This window comes from Bufo gargarizans, chromosome 2 (assembly GCF_014858855.1).
Source record: "Bufo gargarizans isolate SCDJY-AF-19 chromosome 2, ASM1485885v1, whole genome shotgun sequence".
NCBI classification, from domain to species: Eukaryota; Metazoa; Chordata; class Amphibia; order Anura; family Bufonidae; genus Bufo; species Bufo gargarizans.
Genome location: NC_058081.1, coordinates 719556617 through 719582252, shown reverse-complemented (window position 1 = coordinate 719582252; position 25636 = coordinate 719556617). Strand labels below are relative to the sequence as shown.

Here is a 25636-nt window from a genome sequence, read left to right as displayed (position 1 = left end):
TCTGAAGTAAATATATCTTTCCACAAAAAGGATGTATTTCAAATGCCTAATTCAAACCCCTGTATGTAAAGGGTGTATCTCACAGGGCCTGAACCAGTGTAGGTCTGAATTCAATATTGGTGCACCAAATGGCGGTATTTAAAATCTCTGAATGTAACCCAAATGTATTAAGGGTGTATCTCACAATGACATCTGCATCAAAGGCTGCAAACTAAATTTTTGGAGCCCAAACGAGTGTTTGTTTAACAACTGAATTTGACAGCGGTATATAAGCCTGTAATTTCACACGTGCTGATGCTGCAAGGCCTGAAAATAGTGTTTTTTGTCAAATAAGTGTGTTTTTCAAACCCCAGAAAATGATGGGTGTATTTCTACCTTAAATTGCACACTGACTAAGGCCTCATTCACACGACCGTTTTTTTTTACGGTCCGCAAAAACGGGGTCCGTAGGTCCGTGATCCGTGACCGTTTTTTCGTCCGTGGGTCTTCCTTGATTTTTGGAGTATCCACGGACATGAAAAAAAAGTTGTTTTGGTGTCCGCCTGGCCGTGCGGAGCCAAACGGATCCGTCCTGAATTACAATGCAAGTCAATGGGGACGGATCCGTTTGACGTTGACACAATATGGTGCAATTGCAAACGGATCCGTCCCCATTGACTTTCAATGTAAAGTCTGGAGTCTCTTTTATACCATCGGATCGGGAACGCCTCTATGTTAGAATATACTGTCGGATATGAGTTACATCGTAAAAACTCATATGCTACAGTATATTCTAACACAGAGGCGTTCCCATGGTGATGGGGACGCTTCTAGTTAGAATATACTACAAACTGTGTACATGACTGCCCCCTGCTGCCTGGCAGCACCCGATCTCTTACAGGGGGCCGTGATCAACACAATTAACCCCTCAAGTGCCGCACCTGAAGGGGTTAATTGTGCGTATCATAGCCCCCAGTAAGAGATCCGGGGCTGCCAGACAGCAGGGGGCAGACCCCCCTCCCTCCCCAGTTTAAATTTCATTGGTGGCCAGTGCGGTGGCCATTGTATGCATGCTCAGCACAGTGTGCACCCCCCCCACCCTCCCTCTATTGCATTAATAACATTGGTGGCACAGTGTGCGCCCCCCCGCCCTCCCTCTAGTGCATTAATAACATTGGTGGCACAGTGTGCGCCCCCCCCCCCGCCCTCCCTCTATTGCATTAATAACATTGGTGGCAGTGTGCGGCCTCCCTTCTCCCCCCCCCCCCGATCATTGGTGGCAGTGGAGTTCCGATCAGAGTCCCAGTTTAACCGCTGGGGCTCTGATCGGTAACCATGGCAACCCCAGGACGCTACTGCAGTCCTGGTTGCCATGGTTACTTAGCAATAGTAGAAGCATCATACTTACCTGCTGGCTGCTGCGATCTCTGTGTCCGGCCGGGAGCTCCTCCTACTGGTAAGTGACAGCAATGCGCCGCACAGACCTGTCACTTACCAGTAGGAGGAGCTCCCGGCCGGACACAGAGATCGCAGCAGCCAGCAGGTAAGTATGATGCTTCTACTATTGCTAAGTAACCATGGCAACTCCGCTGCCACCAATGATCGGGGGGGGGGGGGAAGGGAGGCCGCAGACTTCCACCAATGTTATTAATGCAATAGAGGGAGGGCGGGGGGGCGGACACTGTGCCACCAATGTTATTAATGCAATAGAGGAAGGGTGGGGGGGGTGCACACTGTGCTGAGCATGCATACAATGGCCGCCGCCCCCGCCACCCACCTAACTAACAGAATTCTAAAAGTTAGTATTTTTGGTCAATGAGCTCAGGGCAGGGTAAAACGATAGTGCCCTGCACCCACACAACTATTTCTTTGTAGATCGCTGAGTTAGATTCTCTCTTATGCTCTCCCTGAAATCACAAGTCCAGCAGCATCCTCTCCCTACACTTGTAACAGCAGAGTGACGTGCAGCGCTATGTGACTCCAGCTTAAATAGAGCCTGGGTCACATGCTGCTCTGGCCAATCACAGCCATGCCATTAGTAGGCGTGGCTGTGATGGCCTTTTGGGGCAAGTAGTATGACGCTTGTTGACTGGCTGCCGTGCAGCCTTTCAAAAGCGCCAAGAAAGTGCCGAACACCGAACCCGAACCCGAACTTTTACGAAAATGTTCGGGTTTTGGTACGGGGTCCAAAAAATTTATTGTTCTACATGTCTTTGATAAAAAAAAATGCAATAAGTGTATATTTATTGGTTTGGGTAAAATTTATAGCATTTACAAACTATGGTGCAAAAATGTGAATTTCCGCATTTTGAAGCAGCTCTGACTTTCAGAGCACCTATCATGTTTCCTGAGGTTCTACAATACCCAGACAGTAGAAACACCCCACAAATGACCCCATTTCGGAAAAGTAGACACCCTAAGGTATTCGCTGACGGGCATAGTGAGTTCATGGAAGTTTTTATTTTTTGTCACAAGTTAGCGGAAAATGATATATATATTTTTTTTACAAAGTCTCATATTCCACTAACTTGTGACAAAAAATTACATTTTAAATGAACTAACCATACCCCTCACGGAATACCTTGGGGTGTCTTCTTTCCAAAATGGGGTCACATGTGGGGTATTTATAGTGCCCTGGCATTTTAGGGGCCCTAAAGCATGAGAAGTAGTTTGAAATCCAAATTTGTAAAAATGCCCTGTGAAATCCTAAAGGTACTAATTGGAAATTGGGCCCCTTTGCGCATCTTGGCTGCAAAAAAGTGTCACACGTGGTATCGCCGTACTCAGAAGAAGTAGGGCAATGTGTTTTGGGGTGTCTTTTTACATATACCCATACTGTGTGAGAGAAATATCTCTCTAAAAGACAACTTTTCCCATTTTTTTATACAAAGTTGTCATTTGACAGATATTTCTCACACAAAGTTTGGGTATATGTAAAAATACACCCCAAAACACATTGTCCTACTTCTCCTGAGTACGGTGATACCACATGTGTGACACTTTTTTGAAGCCTAGGTGCGCAAAGGGGCCAAAATTTCAAAGAGTATCTTTTAGGGAAGGCATTTTTAGGCATTTGGATTCTCACGCTTTAGGGCCCTTTAAAATGCCAGGGCAGTATAAATACCCCACAAATGACCCAATTTTGCAAAGAAGACACCCCAAGGTATTCCGTGAGGGGCATGGCGAGTTCCTAGAATATATTTTTTTTTGGCACAAGTTAGCGGAAATTTTTTTATTCTTTTTTTGTTTTTGTTTTTCCTTACAAAGTCTCATATTCCACTAACTTGTGACAAAAAATAAAATTTTACATGAACTCACCATACCCCTCACAGAATACCTTGGGGTGTCTTCTTTCCAAAATGGGGTCACATGTGGGGTATTTATACTACACTGGCATTTTAGGGGCCCTAAAGCGTGAGAAGAAGTCTGGAATATAAATGTCTAAAAAATTCTACGCATTTGGATTCCGTGAGGGGTATGGTGAGTTCATGTGAGATTTTATTTTTTGTCACAAGTTAGTGGAATATGAGACTTTGTAAGAAAAAAACAAAAAAAAATAAAAAATTTCCGCTAACTTGTGCCAAAAAAAAATTCTTCTATGAACTCGCCATGCCCCTCAAAAGTTATCTTTTTATAGCGCCACAGCGATTTTACAGTGTTTTTGCAGTGATCAGAAAAAATTAATTCTGTCACTGTGGTGGGGCGGACTTTACGCAAGTGTGCGCACAAGATCAGGCCTGATCGGGCGAAAATTTAGTTTTTTGTAGAGCCTATTACGGACAAGAAAAGGCATTTTCTTTATAGTTCTGGCAATTTGCGGATCCGCAAAATGCAGAAAGCACATTGCCGGTGTCCGTGTTTTGCAGATCCGCGGTGTCCGTGTTTTGCGGATCAAGGAGTCTATATGGGGTGATCACCCCCCCTGTCATTGATCACCCCCCTGTAAGGCTCCATTCAGACGTCCGTATGTGTTTTGCGGATCCGCAAAACACATACGGACGTCTGAATGGAGCCTTACAGGGGGGTGATCAATGACAGGGGGGTGATCATGGAGTCTATATGGGGTGATCACCCCCCTGTCATTGATCACTCCCCTGTAAGGCTCCATTCAGACGTCCGTATGTGTTTAGCTCATCCGCGGATCCGCGGATCCATGGATCCACGGATCCGCAAAACACATACGGACGTCTGAATGGAGCCTTACAGGGGGGTGATCAGGGAGTCTATATGGGGTGATCACCCCCCTGCTCTTGGGTTTTTACGCCCCAGGTGCATTATCTTGCACTTGGAACTAAGTACTCGACCTAACAGTTAGAATTCCTGTTAGGTCGAGTGGAATATATATTGGCTCACAATTATTTTGCATTTGAGCGGGGGTTCTATGTGCAGCGCACCGGCACCGCCATGGGTACCAGATTCGCCCCCAGCTATGCCAATTTGTTTCTGGCTCAATGGGAAAGGGAGGTCCTTCTACCCAGGCTGGGGGCGGATCTGGTCCTATGTCAACGCTGCATAGATGACATTTTGTTTATTTGGCAGGATACAACTGAATCCCTAGATTTGTTTATAAATAGTATCAATACCAACAAGAAGAATCTTATTTTAGCCCCAATACCAGCAAAGAAAAGGTCGAGTTTTTGGATCTAGAGATAAGGGTGAAGGAAAACCAACTACATTGTAGTACATTTTTCAAGCCTGGTGGCAGTGTGCGGCCTCCCTTCTCCCCCCCCCCCCCCGATCATTGGTGGCAGTGGAGTTCCGATCAGAGTCCCAGTTTAACCGCTGGGGCTCCGATCGGTAACCATGGCAACCCCAGGACGCTATTGCAGTCCTGGTTGCCATGGTTACTTAGCAATAGTAGAAGCATCATACTTACCTGCTGGCTGCTGCGATCTCTGTGTCCGGCCGGGAGCTCCTCCTACTGGTAAGTGACAGCAATGCGCCGCGCAGACCTGTCACTTACCAGTAGGAGGAGCTCCCGGCCGGACACAGAGATCGCAGCAGCCAGCAGGTAAATATGATGCTTCTACTATTGCTAAGTAACCATGGCAACCAGGACTGCAGTAGCGTCCTGGGGTTGCCATGGTTACCGATCGGAGCCCCAGCGGTTAAACTGGGACTCCGATCGGAACTCCGCTGCCACCAATGATCGGGGGGGGGGGGAGGGAGGCCGCACACTGCCACCAATGTTATTAATGCAATAGAGGGAGGGCGGGGGGGCGCACACTGTGCCACCAATGTTATTAATGCAATAGAGGAAGGGTGGGAGGGTGTGCACACTGTGCTGAGCATGCATACAATGGCCGCCGCCCCCGCCACCCACCTAACTAACAGAATTCTAAAAGTTAGTATTTTTGGTCAATGAGCTCAGGGCAGGGTAAAACGATAGTGCCCTGCACCCACACAACTATTTCTTTGTAGATCGCTGAGTTAGATTCTCTCTTATGCTCTCCCTGAAATCACAAGTCCAGCAGCATCCTCTCCCTACACTTGTAACAGCAGAGTGACGTGCAGCGCTATGTGACTCCAGCTTAAATAGAGCCTGGGTCACATGCTGCTCTGGCCAATCACAGCCATGCCATTAGTAGGCATGGCTGTGATGGCCTTTTGGGGCAAGTAGTATGACGCTTGTTGACTGGCTGCCGTGCAGCCTTTCAAAAGCGCCAAGAAAGTGCCGAACACCGAACCCGAACCCGAACTTTTACGAAAATGTTCGGGTTTTGGTACAGGGTCCAAAAATTTATTGTTCTACATGTCTTTGATAAAAAAAAATGCAATAAGTGTATATTTATTGGTTTGGGTAAAATTTATAGCATTTACAAACTATGGTGCAAAAATGTGAATTTCCGCATTTTGAAGCAGCTCTGACTTTCAGAGCACCTGTCATGTTTCCTGAGGTTCTACAATACCCAGACAGTAGAAACACCCCACAAATGACCCCATTTCGGAAAAGTAGACACCCTAAGGTATTCGCTGACGGGCATAGTGAGTTCATGGAAGTTTTTATTTTTTGTCACAAGTTAGCGGAAAATGAAATATATTTTTTTTTTACAAAGTCTCATATTCCACTAACTTGTGACAAAAAATTACATTTTAAATGAACTAACCATACCCCTCACAGAATACCTTGGGGTGTCTTCTTTCCAAAATGGGGTCACATGTGGGGTATTTATAGTGCCCTGGCATTTTAGGGGCCCTAAAGCATGAGAAGTAGTTTGAAATCCAAATTTGTAAAAATGCCCTGTGAAATCCTAAAGGTACTAATTGGAAATTGGGCCCCTTTGCGCATCTTGGCTGCAAAAAAGTGTCACACGTGGTATCGCCGTACTCAGAAGAAGCAGGGCAATGTGTTTTGGGGTGTCTTTTTACATATACCCATACTGTGTGAGAGAAATATCTCTCTAAAAGACAACTTTTCCCATTTTTTTATACAAAGTTGTCATTTGACAGAGATATTTCTCACACAAAGTTTGGGTATATGTAAAAATACACCCCAAAACACATTGTCCTACTTCTCCTGAGTACGGTGATACCACATGTGTGACACTTTTTTGAAGCCTAGGTGCGCAAAGGGGCCAAAATTTCAAAGAGTATCTTTTAGGGAAGGCATTTTTAGGCATTTGGATTCTCACGCTTTAGGGCCCTTTAAAATGCCAGGGCAGTATAAATACCCCACAAGTGACCCAATTTTGCAAAGAAGACACCCCAAGGTATTCCGTGAGGGGCATGGCGAGTTCCTAGAATATATTTTTTTTTGGCACAAGTTAGAGGAAATTTTTTTATTCTTTTTTTGTTTTTGTTTTTCCTTACAAAGTCTCATATTCCACTAACTTGTGACAAAAAATAAAATTTTACATGAACTCACCATACCCCTCACAGAATACCTTGGGGTGTCTTCTTTCCAAAATGGGGTCACATGTGGGGTATTTATACTACACTGGCATTTTAGGGGCCCTAAAGCGTGAGAAGAAGTCTGGAATATAAATGTCTAAAAAATTCTACGCATTTGGATTCCGTGAGGGGTATGGTGAGTTCATGTGAGATTTTATTTTTTGTCACAAGTTAGTGGAATATGAGACTTTGTAAGAAAAAAACAAAAAAAAATAAAAAATTTCCGCTAACTTGTGCCAAAAAAAAAATTCTTCTATGAACTCGCCATGCCCCTCAAAAGTTATCTTTTTATAGCGCCACAGCGATTTTACAGTGTTTTTGCAGTGATCAGAAAAAATTAATTCTGTCACTGTGGTGGGGCGGACTTTACGCAAGTGTGCGCACAAGATCAGGCCTGATCGGGCGAAAATTTAGTTTTTTGTAGAGCCTATTGCGGACAAGAAAAGGCATTTTCTTTATAGTTCTGGCAATTTGCGGATCCGCAAAATGCAGAAAGCACATTGCCGGTGTCCGTGTTTTGCAGATCCGCGGTGTCCGTGTTTTGCGGATCAAGGAGTCTATATGGGGTGATCACCCCCCCTGTCATTGATCACCCCCCTGTAAGGCTCCATTCAGACGTCCGTATGTGTTTTGCAGATCCGCAAAACACATACGGACGTCTGAATGGAGCCTTACAGGGGGGTGATCAATGACAGGGGGATGATCATGGAGTCTATATGGAGTGATCACCCCCCTGTCATTGATCACTCCCCTGTAAGGCTCCATTCAGACGTCCGTATGTGTTTAGCTCATCCGCGGATCCGCGGATCCATGGATCCACGGATCCGCAAAACACATACGGACGTCTGAATGGAGCCTTACAGGGGGGTGATCAGGGAGTCTATATGGGGTGATCACCCCCCTGCTCTTGGGTTTTTACGCCCCAGGTGCATTATCTTGCACTTGGAACTAAGTACTCGACCTAACAGTTAGAATTCCTGTTAGGTTGAGTGGAATATATATTGGCTCACAATTATTTTGCATTTGAGCGGGGGTTCTATGTGCAGCGCACCGGCACCGCCATGGGTACCAGATTCGCCCCCAGCTATGCCAATTTGTTTCTGGCTCAATGGGAAAGGGAGGTCCTTCTACCCAGGCTGGGGGCGGATCTGGTCCTATGTCAACGCTGCATAGATGACATTTTGTTTATTTGGCAGGATACAACTGAATCCCTAGATTTGTTTATAAATAGTATCAATACCAACGAGAAGAATCTTATTTTAGCCCCAATACCAGCAAAGAAAAGGTCGAGTTTTTGGATCTAGAGATAAGGGTGAAGGAAAACCAACTACATTGTATTACATTTTTCAAGCCTGGTGGCAGTGTGCGGCCTCCCTTCTCCCCCCCCCCCCCCCCGATCATTGGTGGCAGTGGAGTTCCGATCAGAGTCCCAGTTTAACCGCTGGGGCTCCGATCGGTAACCATGGCAACCCCAGGACGCTACTGCAGTCCTGGTTGCCATGGTTACTTAGCAATAGTAGAAGCATCATACTTACCTGCTGGCTGCTGCGATCTCTGTGTCCGGCCGGGAGCTCCTCCTACTGGTAAGTGACAGCAATGCGCCGCACAGACCTGTCACTTACCAGTAGGAGGAGCTCCCGGCCGGACACAGAGATCGCAGCAGCCAGCAGGTAAGTATGATGCTTCTACTATTGCTAAGTAACCATGGCAACCAGGACTGCAGTAGCGTCCTGGGGTTGCCATGGTTACCGATCGGAGCCCCAGCGGTTAAACTGGGACTCCGATCGGAACTCCGCTGCCACCAATGATCGGGGGGGGGGGAGGCCGCACACTGCCACCAATGTTATTAATGCAATAGAGGGAGGGCGGGGGGGCGCACACTGTGCTGAGCATGCATACAATGGCCGCCGCCCCCGCCACCCACCTAACTAACAGAATTCTAAAAGTTAGTATTTTTGGTCAATAAGCTCAGGGCAGGGTAAAACGATAGTGCCCTGCACCCACACAACTATTTCTTTGTAGATCGCTGAGTTAGATTCTCTCTTATGCTCTCCCTGAAATCACAAGTCCAGCAGCATCCTCTCCCTACACTTGTAACAGCAGAGTGACGTGCAGCGCTATGTGACTCCAGCTTAAATAGAGCCTGGGTCACATGCTGCTCTGGCCAATCACAGCCATGCCATTAGTAGGCATGGCTGTGATGGCCTTTTGGGGCAAGTAGTATGACGCTTGTTGACTGGCTGCCGTGCAGCCTTTCAAAAGCGCCAAGAAAGTGCCGAACACCGAACCCGAACCCGAACTTTTACGAAAATGTTCGGGTTTTGGTACGGGGTCCAAAAATTTATTGTTCTACATGTCTTTGATAAAAAAAAATGCAATAAGTGTATATTTATTGGTTTGGGTAAAATTTATAGCATTTACAAACTATGGTGCAAAAATGTGAATTTCCGCATTTTGAAGCAGCTCTGACTTTCAGAGCACCTGTCATGTTTCCTGAGGTTCTACAATACCCAGACAGTAGAAACACCCCACAAATGACCCCATTTCGGAAAAGTAGACACCCTAAGGTATTCGCTGACGGGCATAGTGAGTTCATGGAAGTTTTTATTTTTTGTCACAAGTTAGCGGAAAATGATATATATTTTTTTTTTACAAAGTCTCATATTCCACTAACTTGTGACAAAAAATTACATTTTAAATGAACTAACCATACCCCTCACAGAATACCTTGGGGTGTCTTCTTTCCAAAATGGGGTCACATGTGGGGTATTTATAGTGCCCTGGCATTTTAGGGGCCCTAAAGCATGAGAAGTAGTTTGAAATCCAAATTTGTAAAAATGCCCTGTGAAATCCTAAAGGTACTAATTGGAAATTGGGCCCCTTTGCGCATCTTGGCTGCAAAAAAGTGTCACACGTGGTATCGCCGTACTCAGAAGAAGTAGGGCAATGTGTTTTGGGGTGTCTTTTTACATATACCCATACTGTGTGAGAGAAATATCTCTCTAAAAGACAACTTTTCCCATTTTTTTATACAAAGTTGTCATTTGACAGAGATATTTCTCACACAAAGTTTGGGTATATGTAAAAATACACCCCAAAACACATTGTCCTACTTCTCCTGAGTACGGTGATACCACATGTGTGACACTTTTTTGAAGCCTAGGTGCGCAAAGGGGCCAAAATTTCAAAGAGTATCTTTTAGGGAAGGCATTTTTAGGCATTTGGATTCTCACGCTTTAGGGCCCTTTAAAATGCCAGGGCAGTATAAATACCCCACAAGTGACCCAATTTTGCAAAGAAGACACCCCAAGGTATTCCGTGAGGGGCATGGCGAGTTCCTAGAATATATTTTTTTTTGGCACAAGTTAGCGGAAATTTTTTTATTCTTTTTTTGTTTTTGTTTTTCCTTACAAAGTCTCATATTCCACTAACTTGTGACAAAAAATAAAATTTTACATGAACTCACCATACCCCTCACAGAATACCTTGGGGTGTCTTCTTTCCAAAATGGGGTCACATGTGGGGTATTTATACTACACTGGCATTTTAGGGGCCCTAAAGCGTGAGAAGAAGTCTGGAATATAAATGTCTAAAAAATTCTACGCATTTGGATTCCGTGAGGGGTATAGTGAGTTCAAGTGAGATTTTATTTTTTGTCACAAGTTAGTGGAATATGAGACTTTGTAAGAAAAAAACAAAAAAAAATAAAAAATTTCCGCTAACTTGTGCCAAAAAAAAAATTCTTCTATGAACTCGCCATGCCCCTCAAAAGTTATCTTTTTATAGCGCCACAGCGATTTTACAGTGTTTTTGCAGTGATCAGAAAAAATTAATTCTGTCACTGTGGTGGGGCGGACTTTACGCAAGTGTGCGCACAAGATCAGGCCTGATCGGGCGAAAATTGAGTTTTTTGTAGAGCCTATTGCGGACAAGAAAAGGCATTTTCTTTATAGTTCTGGCAATTTGCGGATCCGCAAAATGCAGAAAGCACATTGCCGGTGTCCGTGTTTTGCAGATCCGCGGTGTCCGTGTTTTGCGGATCAAGGAGTCTATATGGGGTGATCACCCCCCCTGTCATTGATCACCCCCCTGTAAGGCTCCATTCAGACGTCCGTATGTGTTTTGCAGATCCGCAAAACACATACGGACGTCTGAATGGAGCCTTACAGGGGGGTGATCAATGACAGGGGGATGATCATGGAGTCTATATGGGGTGATCACCCCCCTGTCATTGATCACTCCTCTGTAAGGCTCCATTCAGACGTCCGTATGTGTTTAGCTCATCCGCGGATCCGCGGATCCATGGATCCACGGATCCGCAAAACACATACGGACGTCTGAATGGAGCCTTACAGGGGGGTGATCAGGGAGTCTATATGGGGTGATCACCCCCCTGCTCTTGGGTTTTTACGCCCCAGGTGCATTATCTTGCACTTGGAACTAAGTACTCGACCTAACAGTTAGAATTCCTGTTAGGTTGAGTGGAATATATATTGGCTCACAATTATTTTGCATTTGAGCGGGGGTTCTATGTGCAGCGCACCGGCACCGCCATGGGTACCAGATTCGCCCCCAGCTATGCCAATTTGTTTCTGGCTCAATGGGAAAGGGAGGTCCTTCTACCCAGGCTGGGGGCGGATCTGGTCCTATGTCAACGCTGCATAGATGACATTTTGTTTATTTGGCAGGATACAACTGAATCCCTAGATTTGTTTATAAATAGTATCAATACCAACGAGAAGAATCTTATTTTAGCCCCAATACCAGCAAAGAAAAGGTCGAGTTTTTGGATCTAGAGATAAGGGTGAAGGAAAACCAACTACATTGTAGTACATTTTTCAAGCCTGGTGGCAGTGTGCGGCCTCCCTTCCCCCCCCCCCCCCCCCCCCCGATCATTGGTGGCAGTGGAGTTCCGATCAGAGTCCCAGTTTAACCGCTGGGGCTCCGATCGGTAACCATGGCAACCCCAGGACGCTACTGCAGTCCTGGTTGCCATGGTTACTTAGCAATAGTAGAAGCATCATACTTACCTGCTGGCTGCTGCGATCTCTGTGTCCGGCCGGGAGCTCCTCCTACTGGTAAGTGACAGCAATGCGCCGCACAGACCTGTCACTTACCAGTAGGAGGAGCTCCCGGCCGGACACAGAGATTGCAGCAACCAGCAGGTAAGTATGATGCTTCTACTATTGCTAAGTAACCATGGCAACCAGGACTGCAGTAGCGTCCTGGGGTTGCCATGGTTACCGATCGGAGCCCCAGCGGTTAAACTGGGACTCCGATCGGAACTCCGCTGCCACCAATGATCGGGGGGGGGGGGAGGCCGCACACTGCCACCAATGTTATTAATGCAATAGAGGGAGGGCGGGGGGGCGCACACTGTGCTGAGCATGCATACAATGGCCGCCGCCCCCGCCACCCACCTAACTAACAGAATTCTAAAAGTTAGTATTTTTGGTCAATGAGCTCAGGGCAGGGTAAAACGATAGTGCCCTGCACCCACACAACTATTTCTTTGTAGATCGCTGAGTTAGATTCTCTCTTATGCTCTCCCTGAAATCACAAGTCCAGCAGCATCCTCTCCCTACACTTGTAACAGCAGAGTGACGTGCAGCGCTATGTGACTCCAGCTTAAATAGAGCCTGGGTCACATGCTGCTCTGGCCAATCACAGCCATGCCATTAGTAGGCATGGCTGTGATGGCCTTTTGGGGCAAGTAGTATGACGCTTGTTGACTGGCTGCCGTGCAGCCTTTCAAAAGCGCCAAGAAAGTGCCGAACACCGAACCCGAACCCGAACTTTTACGAAAATGTTCGGGTTTTGGTACGGGGTCCAAAAATTTATTGTTCTACATGTCTTTGATAAAAAAAAATGCAATAAGTGTATATTTATTGGTTTGGGTAAAATTTATAGCATTTACAAACTATGGTGCAAAAATGTGAATTTCCGCATTTTGAAGCAGCTCTGACTTTCAGAGCACCTGTCATGTTTCCTGAGGTTCTACAATACCCAGACAGTAGAAACACCCCACAAATGACCCCATTTCGGAAAAGTAGACACCCTAAGGTATTCGCTGACGGGCATAGTGAGTTCATGGAAGTTTTTATTTTTTGTCACAAGTTAGCGGAAAATGATATATATTTTTTTTTTACAAAGTCTCATATTCCACTAACTTGTGACAAAAAATTACATTTTAAATGAACTAACCATACCCCTCACAGAATACCTTGGGGTGTCTTCTTTCCAAAATGGGGTCACATGTGGGGTATTTATAGTGCCCTGGTATTTTAGGGGCCCTAAAGCATGAGAAGTAGTTTGAAATCCAAATTTGTAAAAATGCCCTGTGAAATCCTAAAGGTACTAATTGGAAATTGGGCCCCTTTGCGCATCTTGGCTGCAAAAAAGTGTCACACGTGGTATCGCCGTACTCAGAAGAAGTAGGGCAATGTGTTTTGGGGTGTCTTTTTACATATACCCATACTGTGTGAGAGAAATATCTCTCTAAAAGACAACTTTTCCCATTTTTTTATACAAAGTTGTCATTTGACAGAGATATTTCTCACACAAAGTTTGGGTATATGTAAAAATACACCCCAAAACACATTGTCCTACTTCTCCTGAGTACGGTGATACCACATGTGTGACACTTTTTTGAAGCCTAGGTGCGCAAAGGGGCCAAAATTTCAAAGAGTATCTTTTAGGGAAGGCATTTTTAGGCATTTGGATTCTCACGCTTTAGGGCCCTTTAAAATGCCAGGGCAGTATAAATACCCCACAAGTGACCCAATTTTGCAAAGAAGACACCCCAAGGTATTCCGTGAGGGGCATGGCGAGTTCCTAGAATATATTTTTTTTTGGCACAAGTTAGCGGAAATTTGTTTATTCTTTTTTTGTTTTTGTTTTTCCTTACAAAGTCTCATATTCCACTAACTTGTGACAAAAAATAAAATTTTACATGAACTCACCATACCCCTCACAGAATACCTTGGGGTGTCTTCTTTCCAAAATGGGGTCACATGTGGGGTATTTATACTACACTGGCATTTTAGGGGCCCTAAAGCGTGAGAAGAAGTCTGGAATATAAATGTCTAAAAAATTCTACGCATTTGGATTCCGTGAGGGGTATGGTGAGTTCATGTGAGATTTTATTTTTTGTCACAAGTTAGTGGAATATGAGACTTTGTAAGAAAAAAACAAAAAAAAATAAAAAATTTCCGCTAACTTGTGCCAAAAAAATAATTCTTCTATGAACTCGCCATGCCCCTCAAAAGTTATCTTTTTATAGCGCCACAGCGATTTTACAGTGTTTTTGCAGTGATCAGAAAAAATTAATTCTGTCACTGTGGTGGGGCGGACTTTACGCAAGTGTGCGCACAAGATCAGGCCTGATCGGGCGAAAATTGAGTTTTTTGTAGAGCCTATTGCGGACAAGAAAAGGCATTTTCTTTATAGTTCTGGCAATTTGCGGATCCGCAAAATGCAGAAAGCACATTGCCGGTGTCCGTGTTTTGCAGATCCGCGGTGTCCGTGTTTTGCGGATCAAGGAGTCTATATGGGGTGATCACCCCCCCTGTCATTGATCACCCCCCTGTAAGGCTCCATTCAGACGTCCGTATGTGTTTTGCAGATCCGCAAAACACATACGGACGTCTGAATGGAGCCTTACAGGGGGGTGATCAATGACAGGGGGATGATCATGGAGTCTATATGGGGTGATCACCCCCCTGTCATTGATCACTCCCCTGTAAGGCTCCATTCAGACGTCCGTATGTGTTTAGCTCATCCGCGGATCCGCGGATCCATGGATCCACGGATCCGCAAAACACATACGGACGTCTGAATGGAGCCTTACAGGGGGGTGATCAGGGGGTCTATATGGGGTGATCACCCCCCTGCTCTTGGGTTTTTACGCCCCAGGTGCATTATCTTGCACTTGGAACTAAGTACTCGACCTAACAGTTAGAATTCCTGTTAGGTTGAGTGGAATATATATTGGCTCACAATTATTTTGCATTTGAGCGGGGGTTCTATGTGCAGCGCACCGGCACCGCCATGGGTACCAGATTCGCCCCCAGCTATGCCAATTTGTTTCTGGCTCAATGGGAAAGGGAGGTCCTTCTACCCAGGCTGGGGGCGGATCTGGTCCTATGTCAACGCTGCATAGATGACATTTTGTTTATTTGGCAGGATACAACTGAATCCCTAGATTTGTTTATAAATAGTATCAATACCAACGAGAAGAATCTTATTTTAGCCCCAATACCAGCAAAGAAAAGGTCGAGTTTTTGGATCTAGAGATAAGGGTGAAGGAAAACCAACTACATTGTAGTACATTTTTCAAGCCTGGTGGCAGTGTGCGGCCTCCCTTCTCCCCCCCCCCCCCCCGATCATTGTTGGCAGTGGAGTTCCGATCAGAGTCCCAGTTTAACCGCTGGGGCTCCGATCGGTAACCATGGCAACCCCAGGACGCTACTGCAGTCCTGGTTGCCATGGTTACTTAGCAATAGTAGAAGCATCATACTTACCTGCTGGCTGCTGCGATCTCTGTGTCCGGCCGGGAGCTCCTCCTACTGGTAAGTGACAGCAATGCGCCGCACAGACCTGTCACTTACCAGTAGGAGGAGCTCCCGGCCGGACACAGAGATCGCAGCAGCCAGCAGGTAAGTATGATGCTTCTACTATTGCTAAGTAACCATGGCAACCAGGACTGCAGTAGCGTCCTGGGGTTGCCATGGTTACCGATCGGAGCCCCAGCGGTTAAACTGGGACTCCGATCGGAACTCCGCTGCCACCAATGATCGGGGGGGGGGGGGGAGGCCGCACACTGCCACCAATGTTATTAATGCAATAGAGGGAGGGCGGGGGGGCGGACACTGTGCCACCAATGTTATTAATGCAATAGAGGAAGGGTGGGGGGGGTGCACACTGTGCTGAGCATGCATACAATGGCCGCCGCCCCCGCCACCCACCTAACTAACAGAATTCTAAAAGTTAGTATTTTTGGTCAATGAGCTCAGGGCAGGGTAAAACGATAGTGCCCTGCACCCACACAACTATTTCTTTGTAGATCGCTGAGTTAGATTCTCTCTTATGCTCTCCCTGAAATCACAAGTCCAGCAGCATCCTCTCCCTACACTTGTAACAGCAGAGTGACGTGCAGCGCTATGTGACTCCAGCTTAAATAGAGCCTGGGTCACATGCTGCTCTGGCCAATCACAGCCATGCCATTAGTAGGCGTGGCTGTGATGGCCTTTTGGGGCAAGTAGTATGACGCTTGTTGACTGGCTGCCGTGCAGCCTTTCAAAAGCGCCAAGAAAGTGCCGAACACCGAACCCGAACCCGAACTTTTACGAAAATGTTCGGGTTTTGGTACGGGGTCCAAAAATTTATTGTTCTACATGTCTTTGATAAAAAAAAATGCAATAAGTGTATATTTATTGGTTTGGGTAAAATTTATAGCATTTACAAACTATGGTGCAAAAATGTGAATTTCCGCATTTTGAAGCAGCTCTGACTTTCAGAGCACCTGTCATGTTTCCTGAGGTTCTACAATACCCAGACAGTAGAAACACCCCACAAATGACCCCATTTCGGAAAAGTAGACACCCTAAGGTATTCGCTGACGGGCATAGTGAGTTCATGGAAGTTTTTATTTTTTGTCACAAGTTAGCGGAAAATGATATATATTTTTTTTTTACAAAGTCTCATATTCCACTAACTTGTGACAAAAAATTACATTTTAAATGAACTAACCATACCCCTCACGGAATACCTTGGGGTGTCTTCTTTCCAAAATGGGGTCACATGTGGGGTATTTATAGTGCCCTGGCATTTTAGGGGCCCTAAAGCATGAGAAGTAGTTTGAAATCCAAATTTGTAAAAATGCCCTGTGAAATCCTAAAGGTACTAATTGGAAATTGGGCCCCTTTGCGCATCTTGGCTGCAAAAAAGTGTCACACGTGGTATCGCCGTACTCAGAAGAAGTAGGGCAATGTGTTTTGGGGTGTCTTTTTACATATACCCATACTGTGTGAGAGAAATATCTCTCTAAAAGACAACTTTTCCCATTTTTTTATACAAAGTTGTCATTTGACAGAGATATTTCTCACACAAAGTTTGGGTATATGTAAAAATACACCCCAAAACACATTGTCCTACTTCTCCTGAGTACGGTGATACCACATGTGTGACACTTTTTTGAAGCCTAGGTGCGCAAAGGGGCCAAAATTTCAAAGAGTATCTTTTAGGGAAGGCATTTTTAGGCATTTGGATTCTCACGCTTTAGGGCCCTTTAAAATGCCAGGGCAGTATAAATACCCCACAAGTGACCCAATTTTGCAAAGAAGACACCCCAAGGTATTCCGTGAGGGGCATGGCGAGTTCCTAGAATATATTTTTTTTTGGCACAAGTTAGCGGAAATTTTTTTATTCTTTTTTTGTTTTTGTTTTTCCTTACAAAGTCTCATATTCCACTAACTTGTGACAAAAAATAAAATTTTACATGAACTCACCATACCCCTCACAGAATACCTTGGGGTGTCTTCTTTCCAAAATGGGGTCACATGTGGGGTATTTATACTACACTGGCATTTTAGGGGCCCTAAAGCGTGAGAAGAAGTCTGGAATATAAATGTCTAAAAAATTCTACGCATTTGGATTCCGTGAGGGGTATGGTGAGTTCATGTGAGATTTTATTTTTTGTCACAAGTTAGTGGAATATGAGACTTTGTAAGAAAAAAACAAAAAAAAATAAAAAATTTCCGCTAACTTGTGCCAAAAAAAAAATTCTTCTATGAACTCGCCATGCCCCTCAAAAGTTATCTTTTTATAGCGCCACAGCGATTTTACAGTGTTTTTGCAGTGATCAGAAAAAATTAATTCTGTCACTGTGGTGGGGCGGACTTTACGCAAGTGTGCGCACAAGATCAGGCCTGATCGGGCGAAAACTGAGTTTTTTGTAGAGCCTATTGCGGACAAGAAAAGGCATTTTCTTTATAGTTCTGGCAATTTGCGGATCCGCAAAATGCAGAAAGCACATTGCCGGTGTCCGTGTTTTGCAGATCCGCGGTGTCCGTGTTTTGCGGATCAAGGAGTCTATATGGGGTGATCACCCCCCCTGTCATTGATCACCCCCCTGTAAGGCTCCATTCAGACGTCCGTATGTGTTTTGCGGATCTGCAAAACACATACGGACGTCTGAATGGAGCCTTACAGGGGGGTGATCAATGACAGGGGGGTGATCATGGAGTCTATATGGGGTGATCACCCCCCTGTCATTGATCACTCCCCTGTAAGGCTCCATTCAGACGTCCGTATGTGTTTAGCTCATCCGCGGATCCGCGGATCCATGGATCCACGGATCCGCAAAACACATACGGACGTCTGAATGGAGCCTTACAGGGGGGTGATCAGGGAGTCTATATGGGGTGATCACCCCCCTGCTCTTGGGTTTTTACGCCCCAGGTGCATTATCTTGCACTTGGAACTAAGTACTCGACCTAACAGTTAGAATTCCTGTTAGGTCGAGTGGAATATATATTGGCTCACAATTATTTTGCATTTGAGCGGGGGTTCTATGTGCAGCGCACCGGCACCGCCATGGGTACCAGATTCGCCCCCAGCTATGCCAATTTGTTTCTGGCTCAATGGGAAAGGGAGGTCCTTCTACCCAGGCTGGGGGCGGATCTGGTCCTATGTCAACGCTGCATAGATGACATTTTGTTTATTTGGCAGGATACAACTGAATCCCTAGATTTGTTTATAAATAGTATCAATACCAACGAGAAGAATCTTATTTTAGCCCCAATACCAGCAAAGAAAAGGTCGAGTTTTTGGATCTAGAGATAAGGGTGAAGGAAAACCAACTACATTGTAGTACATTTTTCAAGCCAGTGGCTAAAAACAGCTTCATCAGATTTGCAAGTTGCCATCTTCCACGATGGCTGCTAAATGTACCAACTAGTCAGTTTCGTAGATTGAGGCAAAACTGTACGGATGATAGCAAATTTGAGGAGGAAGCCACTGGCTTGAAACAACAATTTTTGGAAAGGCAATCGAATCAAAAGGTAGTTAGACGCACAAGTTTGAGTGACCACCACACGGGGTGCCCACAGTCGAGTAGTATCACCCCACTACTCAAAATAGTATAAAAAGAATTATATAAAAAGACTGGGCACACCTCCAGGTAGTTGGGACACTAACTTTAATGATTTTCAAATAAAAGTAACAATCATATAATAAAACATACAATCATAAAGCGCTAAATGTGGAAATTACCAGCAATCATGTTTATGTAAAAAAGCGCAACAACTTGAGCAGTATCTAATGTAGCAGAAACTTAGCAATCACTAACTGTGGAACAGTTACTTTGGAACCAACAATGTCCTTCAAGAGTAACAGCACGTTTGCGGAGCAGCCGACAACGAGATCTTAATTGAATGTCAGTGTCTTTCAAAGGTAACAGCACATTTACGGAACAGCCGACAGCAGGATAGCAGCTAAGATGAACACTTTTGTCACTGTTGTACAAAGTAGTTGCACTCTGTATCTTTAGCAGGCAGCTTTGTACTGCCTGAATAGCGCACACAGTGAGACTTGTTCGGTGTGAAGGAAAGCTGAACATACAGCGGCGTCCCGCTGCATGTATAACTCAGCAAAGTCTCGATAGCAGTTACTGGGTAGCAAATTTGATTACACCGACCTCAAATTCGGAACGGTCTTATCAGCTTGGTGCGGCCCCGGCCGTCCTGCGGGATTCAAATGGACTTTAGCTCTCTATCCACCAGTTTAGTTCGCTGGCGTAGGTTTGCACGCGTGGGTCCGCCGGTTTGGCTTCAGATCCAATATAATAGTGCCCTCTACGCGAACCTTTAGTGGATGATAAGCAGCAGTCTTTGTCCTTGAAGTAGTGCACTACTTCTTTAAGCGATGGGGGGTCTGACCAGACGCGTTTCGGGGCCGGAGTGTCCCCTTCTTCAGTGGCCCAACTACCTGGAGGTGTGCCCAGTCTTTTTATATCATTTTTGGAAAGGGATTACCCAACCCAGGTAATTGATAAATCATTAGAAAAGGTAAAAGAAATGGAAAGAAGAGATTTCTTCTTGGTTAGCCATCCGCAACCATGGGACAAAACATTGAGGATTATCCTTCCTTTTAATTCCCAGTATAGGTTGATGGAAAGGAGTATTCGAAAACATTGGGGACTCCTATTGAATGATAAAGTGATAGGCCCTCTTTTGAGTGACACACCCAAGATTACGTACACACGGGCTAATAATTTAGCTGGTAAAATAGCCCCGACGGTCATAGTGAGGCAAGATAGCCACAAAAAAGATAATTAGTTGGCAGTGAATGGGTTTTTCAAGTGTGGCAGATGCGCCAACTGTAGATTTACTAGTTTTCCCAAAAAAAACTACCAAAGTAGAGTCTACAGTAAATTCCTTCAGTGTAGAGATACAGGAATGCCTAACCTGTGACTCTACGGATGTCATATATCTGCTACAGTGTGGCTGTAGGAAACAATATATAGGCAGAACAAAAAGAACACTTAAAAAGAGAGTGGCGGAACATGTGGCAAATATTAGGAAAGGTTTAGAGACGCACTCGTTATCCAAACACTTTAAAATTAAACACAATTGTGACCCAACCAGCTTGAAATTTACAGCTATTGAAAGGGTCAAAAAAGTGTGGAGAGGAGGAAACCATATTGCACACATGTCAAGACAGGAATCGCGTAGAATTTTTGAATACGATACAATTACTCCCAGAGGCTTAAACGCCCAGATGGAGGTTTTCGGGTTCCTGTGAGGGGGTTGTCCAGCAGGGATGGGACATCGCAGTTTGGCCGACTATCGACACTGTGATCTCCCCTCCCTGACGGACGGCTCCCCTTAGCCACTACATCATCAGCTATAATATTACAGGTCCTTCTCAAAAAATTAGCATATTGTGATAAAGTTCATTATTTTCTGCAATGTACTGATAAACATTAGACTTTCATATATTTTAGATTCATTACACACCAACTGAAGTAGTTCAAGCCTTTTATTGTTTTAATATTGATGATTTTGGCATACAGCTCATGAAAACCCAAATTTCCTATCTCAAAAAATTAGCATATTTCATCCGACCAATAAAAGAAAAGTGTTTTTAATACAAAAAAAGTCAACCTTCAAATAATTATGTTCAGTTATGCACTCAATACTTGGTCGGGAATCCTTTTGCAGAAATCACTGCTTCAATGCGGCGTGGCATGGAGGCAATCAGCCTGTGGCACTGCTGAGGTGTTATGGAGGCCCAGGATGCTTCGATAGCGGCCTTAAGCTCATCCAGAGTGTTGGGTCTTGCGTCTCTCAACTTTCTCTTCCCAATATCCCACAGATTCTCTATGGGGTTCAGGTCAGGAGAGTTGGCAGGCCAATTGAGCACAGTAATACCATGGTCAGTAAACCATTTACCAGTGGTTTTGGCACTGTGAGCAGGTGCCAGGTTGTGCTGAAAAATGAAATCTTCATCTCCATAAAGCTTTTCATCAGATGGAAGCATGAAGTGCTCCAAAATCTCCTGATAGCTAACTGCATTGACCCTGCCCTTGATAAAACACAGTGGACCAACACCAACAGCTGACATGGCACCCCAGACCATCACTGACCGTGGGTACTTGACACTGGACTTCAGGCATTTTGGCATTTCCCTCTCCCCAGTCTTCCTCCAGACTCTGGCACCTTGATTTCCGAATGACATGCAACAGTCCAGTGCTGCTTCTCTGTAGCCCAGGTCAGGCGCTTCTGCCGCTGTTTCTGGTTCAAAAGTGGCTTGACCTGGGGAATGCGGCACCTGTAGCCCATTTCCTGCACACCCCTGTACACGCCGGCTCTGGATGTTTCTACTCCAGACTCAGTCCACTGCTTCCGCAGGTCCCCCAAGGTCTGGAATCGGTCCTTCTCCACAATCTTCCTCAGGGTCCGGTCACCTCTTCTCGTTGTGCAGCGTTTTCTGCCACACTTTTTCCTTCCCACAGACTTCTCACTGAGGTGCCTTGATACAGCACTCTGGGAACAGCCTATTCGTTCAGAAATTTCTTTCTGTGTCTTACCCTCTTGCTTGAGGGTGTCAATGATGGCCTTCTGGACAGCAGTCAGGTCGGCAGTCTTACCCATGATTGCGGTTTTGAGTAATGAACCAGGCTGGGAGTTTTTAAGAGCCTCAGGAATCCTTTGCAGGTGTTTAGAGTTAATTAGTTGATTCAGATAATTAGGTTAATAGCTCGTTTAGAGAACCTTTTCATGATATGCTAATTTTTTGAGATAGGAATTTTGGGTTTTCATGAGCTGTATGCCAAAATCATCAATATTAAAACAATAAAAAGCTTGAACTACTTCAGTTGGTGTGTAATGAATCTAAAATATATGAAAGTCTAATGTTTATCAGTACATTACAGAAAATAATGAACTTTATCACAATATGCTAATTTTTTGAGAAGGACCTGTATACCTATTTCAGCCATTTAAAGAATATCACAGCCCCCCTAGTTGAATAATACAACAATAAAAGATAGGGGGGTATGTCTCTGACTCGTCGGGATGAAATATGTACAAAAAGGCCCAAAAACGCACAGAAAGTGCAATTCACACTTGTGCGTTTTTGATGCGTTTTTGATGCAATTGTCCTTCAGATGATTGCAGGACCTTGCAGTCTTCTCCATGATAGTTTTTACTTGTTTTTTTAACTTGTTTAGCATGTGGATTTTTAACATGTGTAATTGTGTAAGGGTATTTATTGTTTTAGTGTTATGAAAGGAGGCATGCATGATAATTGAAATCCACTCCTGATATTAGGAAATGCACTAAATAACGTGGGATTGTGGGTAATGACATCCCATTTATAAGGAGTGAGGATCCGCTCACTCAGTTGGCCATTGAGGAAGGGGCGTAAGACCCTGAAACGCGTCTGGCATTACAGAGTGAGCGTGGAATCATACTAAGGATAAAGGAAGCCTGGAACTAAAGAAAATAAGAAATAAGGCAAAAAGATCTGCTTGTATCCAAGAGCTGGAGGAGCAGTCGCTCAAATAGTGACGTCAGCAAAGCGTCTATCCGGTCCCCTGGACAACCAGGTCACGTGGGAAGCCACGTACGGCCGGGTACACCACGTGGGACGCTGCGAGTGTACGGCCGCCTGGGAACAACGCTGCGGAGAGGCAGTGAAGAGGGGTAAGACCGGGCTCTTAGGTGAGCACTACAAGATACAAGAAAAAACTGTAAGTAACGAAACTATTGAGCTTCAATGATATTTGACATTGCTTATGCTTGAAGCACGCTAGAAGACACTGGAATTTTATTGCAATATCAATACTGCTTAGCTTGGTTCCGGCTAACTAGCATGTTCTACGCCTAACTACAATAGGACTATTGGGATATTTCTATGTCTAACTACAATAGGACTATTGGGCCATTGCTGGTACGCTGTCACATTATTAAACATTGTGGCTGTATGTTTCACCGGTACGCCTACAGCCATTGGATCCTATCCCCATTATAATCATATATTGAGCATCATTGATTACGTGTGCCTTATGTATAATTAATTTTAGGGGTATGTTTTTAGACTAATAAAGTCCACTATCTTTTGTACTATCTGTGTTTCCCTTCTGAGTGTGCCCCTTCATATTGCTTACATTATCTTGCACTTATCAACATTACATTTTAGTTGCCAGATTTATACTGTATATAGGCCACTGGGGGTCTTTATACAGTGTGCGAGCCACAGGGTTAAATGTATAAAAATGCCAAAAGGGGGCCCACTGAGATTTATCGCCCAAGGGCCCACTCGAACCTGGAGCCGGCCCTGTTAATGCTGTCACCTAACTAATGCCACACACCTGTGGCCATCTTCTCCTACTGCCACCATCTTGTGCTGTTACTGCCATTGCTGTTGCCAACCGCTCTACTCTGTGACTGGTTCACTATGTTGCTTCCTCTTGAGCTCTTTTCACAGTTTATTTGCAAACATATAAAAGTGTTTTTGTCATAATTTGCACAATGGTATATTTCTGACCTGCTGTAGGAGACCTCCGATAACATGTGATTGGCTCTATGGAGATAATTCTGGTGACATAGATTGAAGGGATAGACTAGTGTGAGATGGGAGGCCACCGAAGATGATGTTGCAGTAGCCTAGTTGGGAGATAATGAGGACATGCACTAGCACTTTAGATGATTTGGGATTGAGGAAGGATCAAATATGAGAAATGTTTGTGGAGGCTGTAAGAGTGATATGGGCTTAGGGGTGAAGGTAGAAAGACAGGGAAGAAAGTGTGGAGTCAATAACTGCGATTAACAAGTATGGTGACGGGCTTGAATGATATGAGGGAAAGAGAATGAAGTCGGTTTTCTCTATGTTGAGTGTTTTTTAAGCATCAGTCATCATCTAGTCAGAGCTACTGCCTCTCCCCTTCTCCGCTTTGTCTGCCCTCAGGGGTTTACTGCACCAGAACAGAGCCTTGAGGGACATATTACTCACCAGTACCACCTGGGCATTCCTCTCCTGATGGGCAAGTGATGTTGTTGGCTGGGCATTGCAAGATTACAGAAAAACCCCCAGAACAGTTAGAGTAACCTAAAAAAGATGTCAAACAGTCAGGACACTGGTCACTTATTACAATATTTGCCATTACATTTCTTTATTTTGCATTGTTAATGAGATCAGTGGCGTCTGAGAATGATGTTCAACATAGCCCAGCTCACACCATGAGCAGGAGAAAGGTAAGATCTGTCCTACACATGGCTGTTATCATTGACAATAATATGAATAAATCCATAACAAAACAAAGCAACTAAATAGATAAAGACAACTAATTCAGGTCTCACAATGTCTCCAAAAACTTACTCGTTGCTGCAAGAGCCGAGAGGAGGCAGAGTATTCCAAACAGGGAGCTCATGGTTCTGCTCTTGAAGACAGGACGTAATGTGAAGGTTTTTGGGTGGAACATGGGAGGATCTTAATTATGTTGATGAAATGAAAACTCCCCAGTAATAAAAAAGTTAATGCTATATAAATAATAAATCCCTGGCAGTGGTCGTGCACTTACTGGTCGTGCACTTACAGTATAAATTGCTATGTAATTAAACTGACACAGGCTCGCTCTCCCCCTTAACTAGACACAGCAGATAAGGATTATACACACATGAAGAATGTGCTACGAAGCTGTTAAAGAGGAAATGTCACCGTTCCAAGAAAAAAAAGAGAAGATATTTATTAATCCTCCCAGTGTGCCAGCCTCCTCTCCGGTCTGAGCGAGACACTGTCCTGTGAGAAGCAATGTCACAGTGTGATCACTCTGCAGCCGGAGGATTGGTGTGATGCAGAGCAACCGCCTTTACCAAAATAAGTGAAATGACTAGGAAGATATCTGTGTGACATGCCTGGTGCTGGGGGCCATAAATGAAGAATGGGTAGTGGTGCTGTACATAGATATGACTGAGAGATTGCCATGGTCATGGAAGCATGGAAAACTAGAATATATCCATTTATATCTCAGGTTCTTTTTAACCCTCTTGTAGATTGTATGCTCTCGTGAGCAGTGTCCTCTCCCCCTCAAATAATGTTCACAAATCTGTCTTGGTGAGCACTTCTCCTTTGCCGAGATAATCCATCCCACCTCACAGGTGTGGCATATAACGGTGCTGATTAGCCAGCATGAATATTGCACAGGCGTGCCTTAGACTGCCCACAAAAAAGGCCACTCTGAAATGTGCAGTTCGATCACACA

At 44.8% G+C, this 25636-nt stretch overlaps 1 protein-coding gene across 1 annotated transcript in view; it reads right to left on the bottom strand.

Annotated features, from left to right (window-relative positions):
- LOC122929135 overlaps positions 1-25157 on the bottom strand; it is an 82667-nt gene extending 57510 nt beyond the window's left edge. The window contains exons 1-2 of the mRNA XM_044282629.1: positions 24754-25157; positions 24388-24483 (exon numbers count right to left, since the gene is read on the bottom strand). Of these exons, the coding sequence (XP_044138564.1) occupies positions 24388-24483; positions 24754-24856 (199 nt within the window). The 5' untranslated portion in view covers positions 24857-25157. The remainder of the gene's footprint in view (positions 1-24387; positions 24484-24753) is intronic.
- Between the last annotated feature and the right edge of the window lie 479 nt (positions 25158-25636).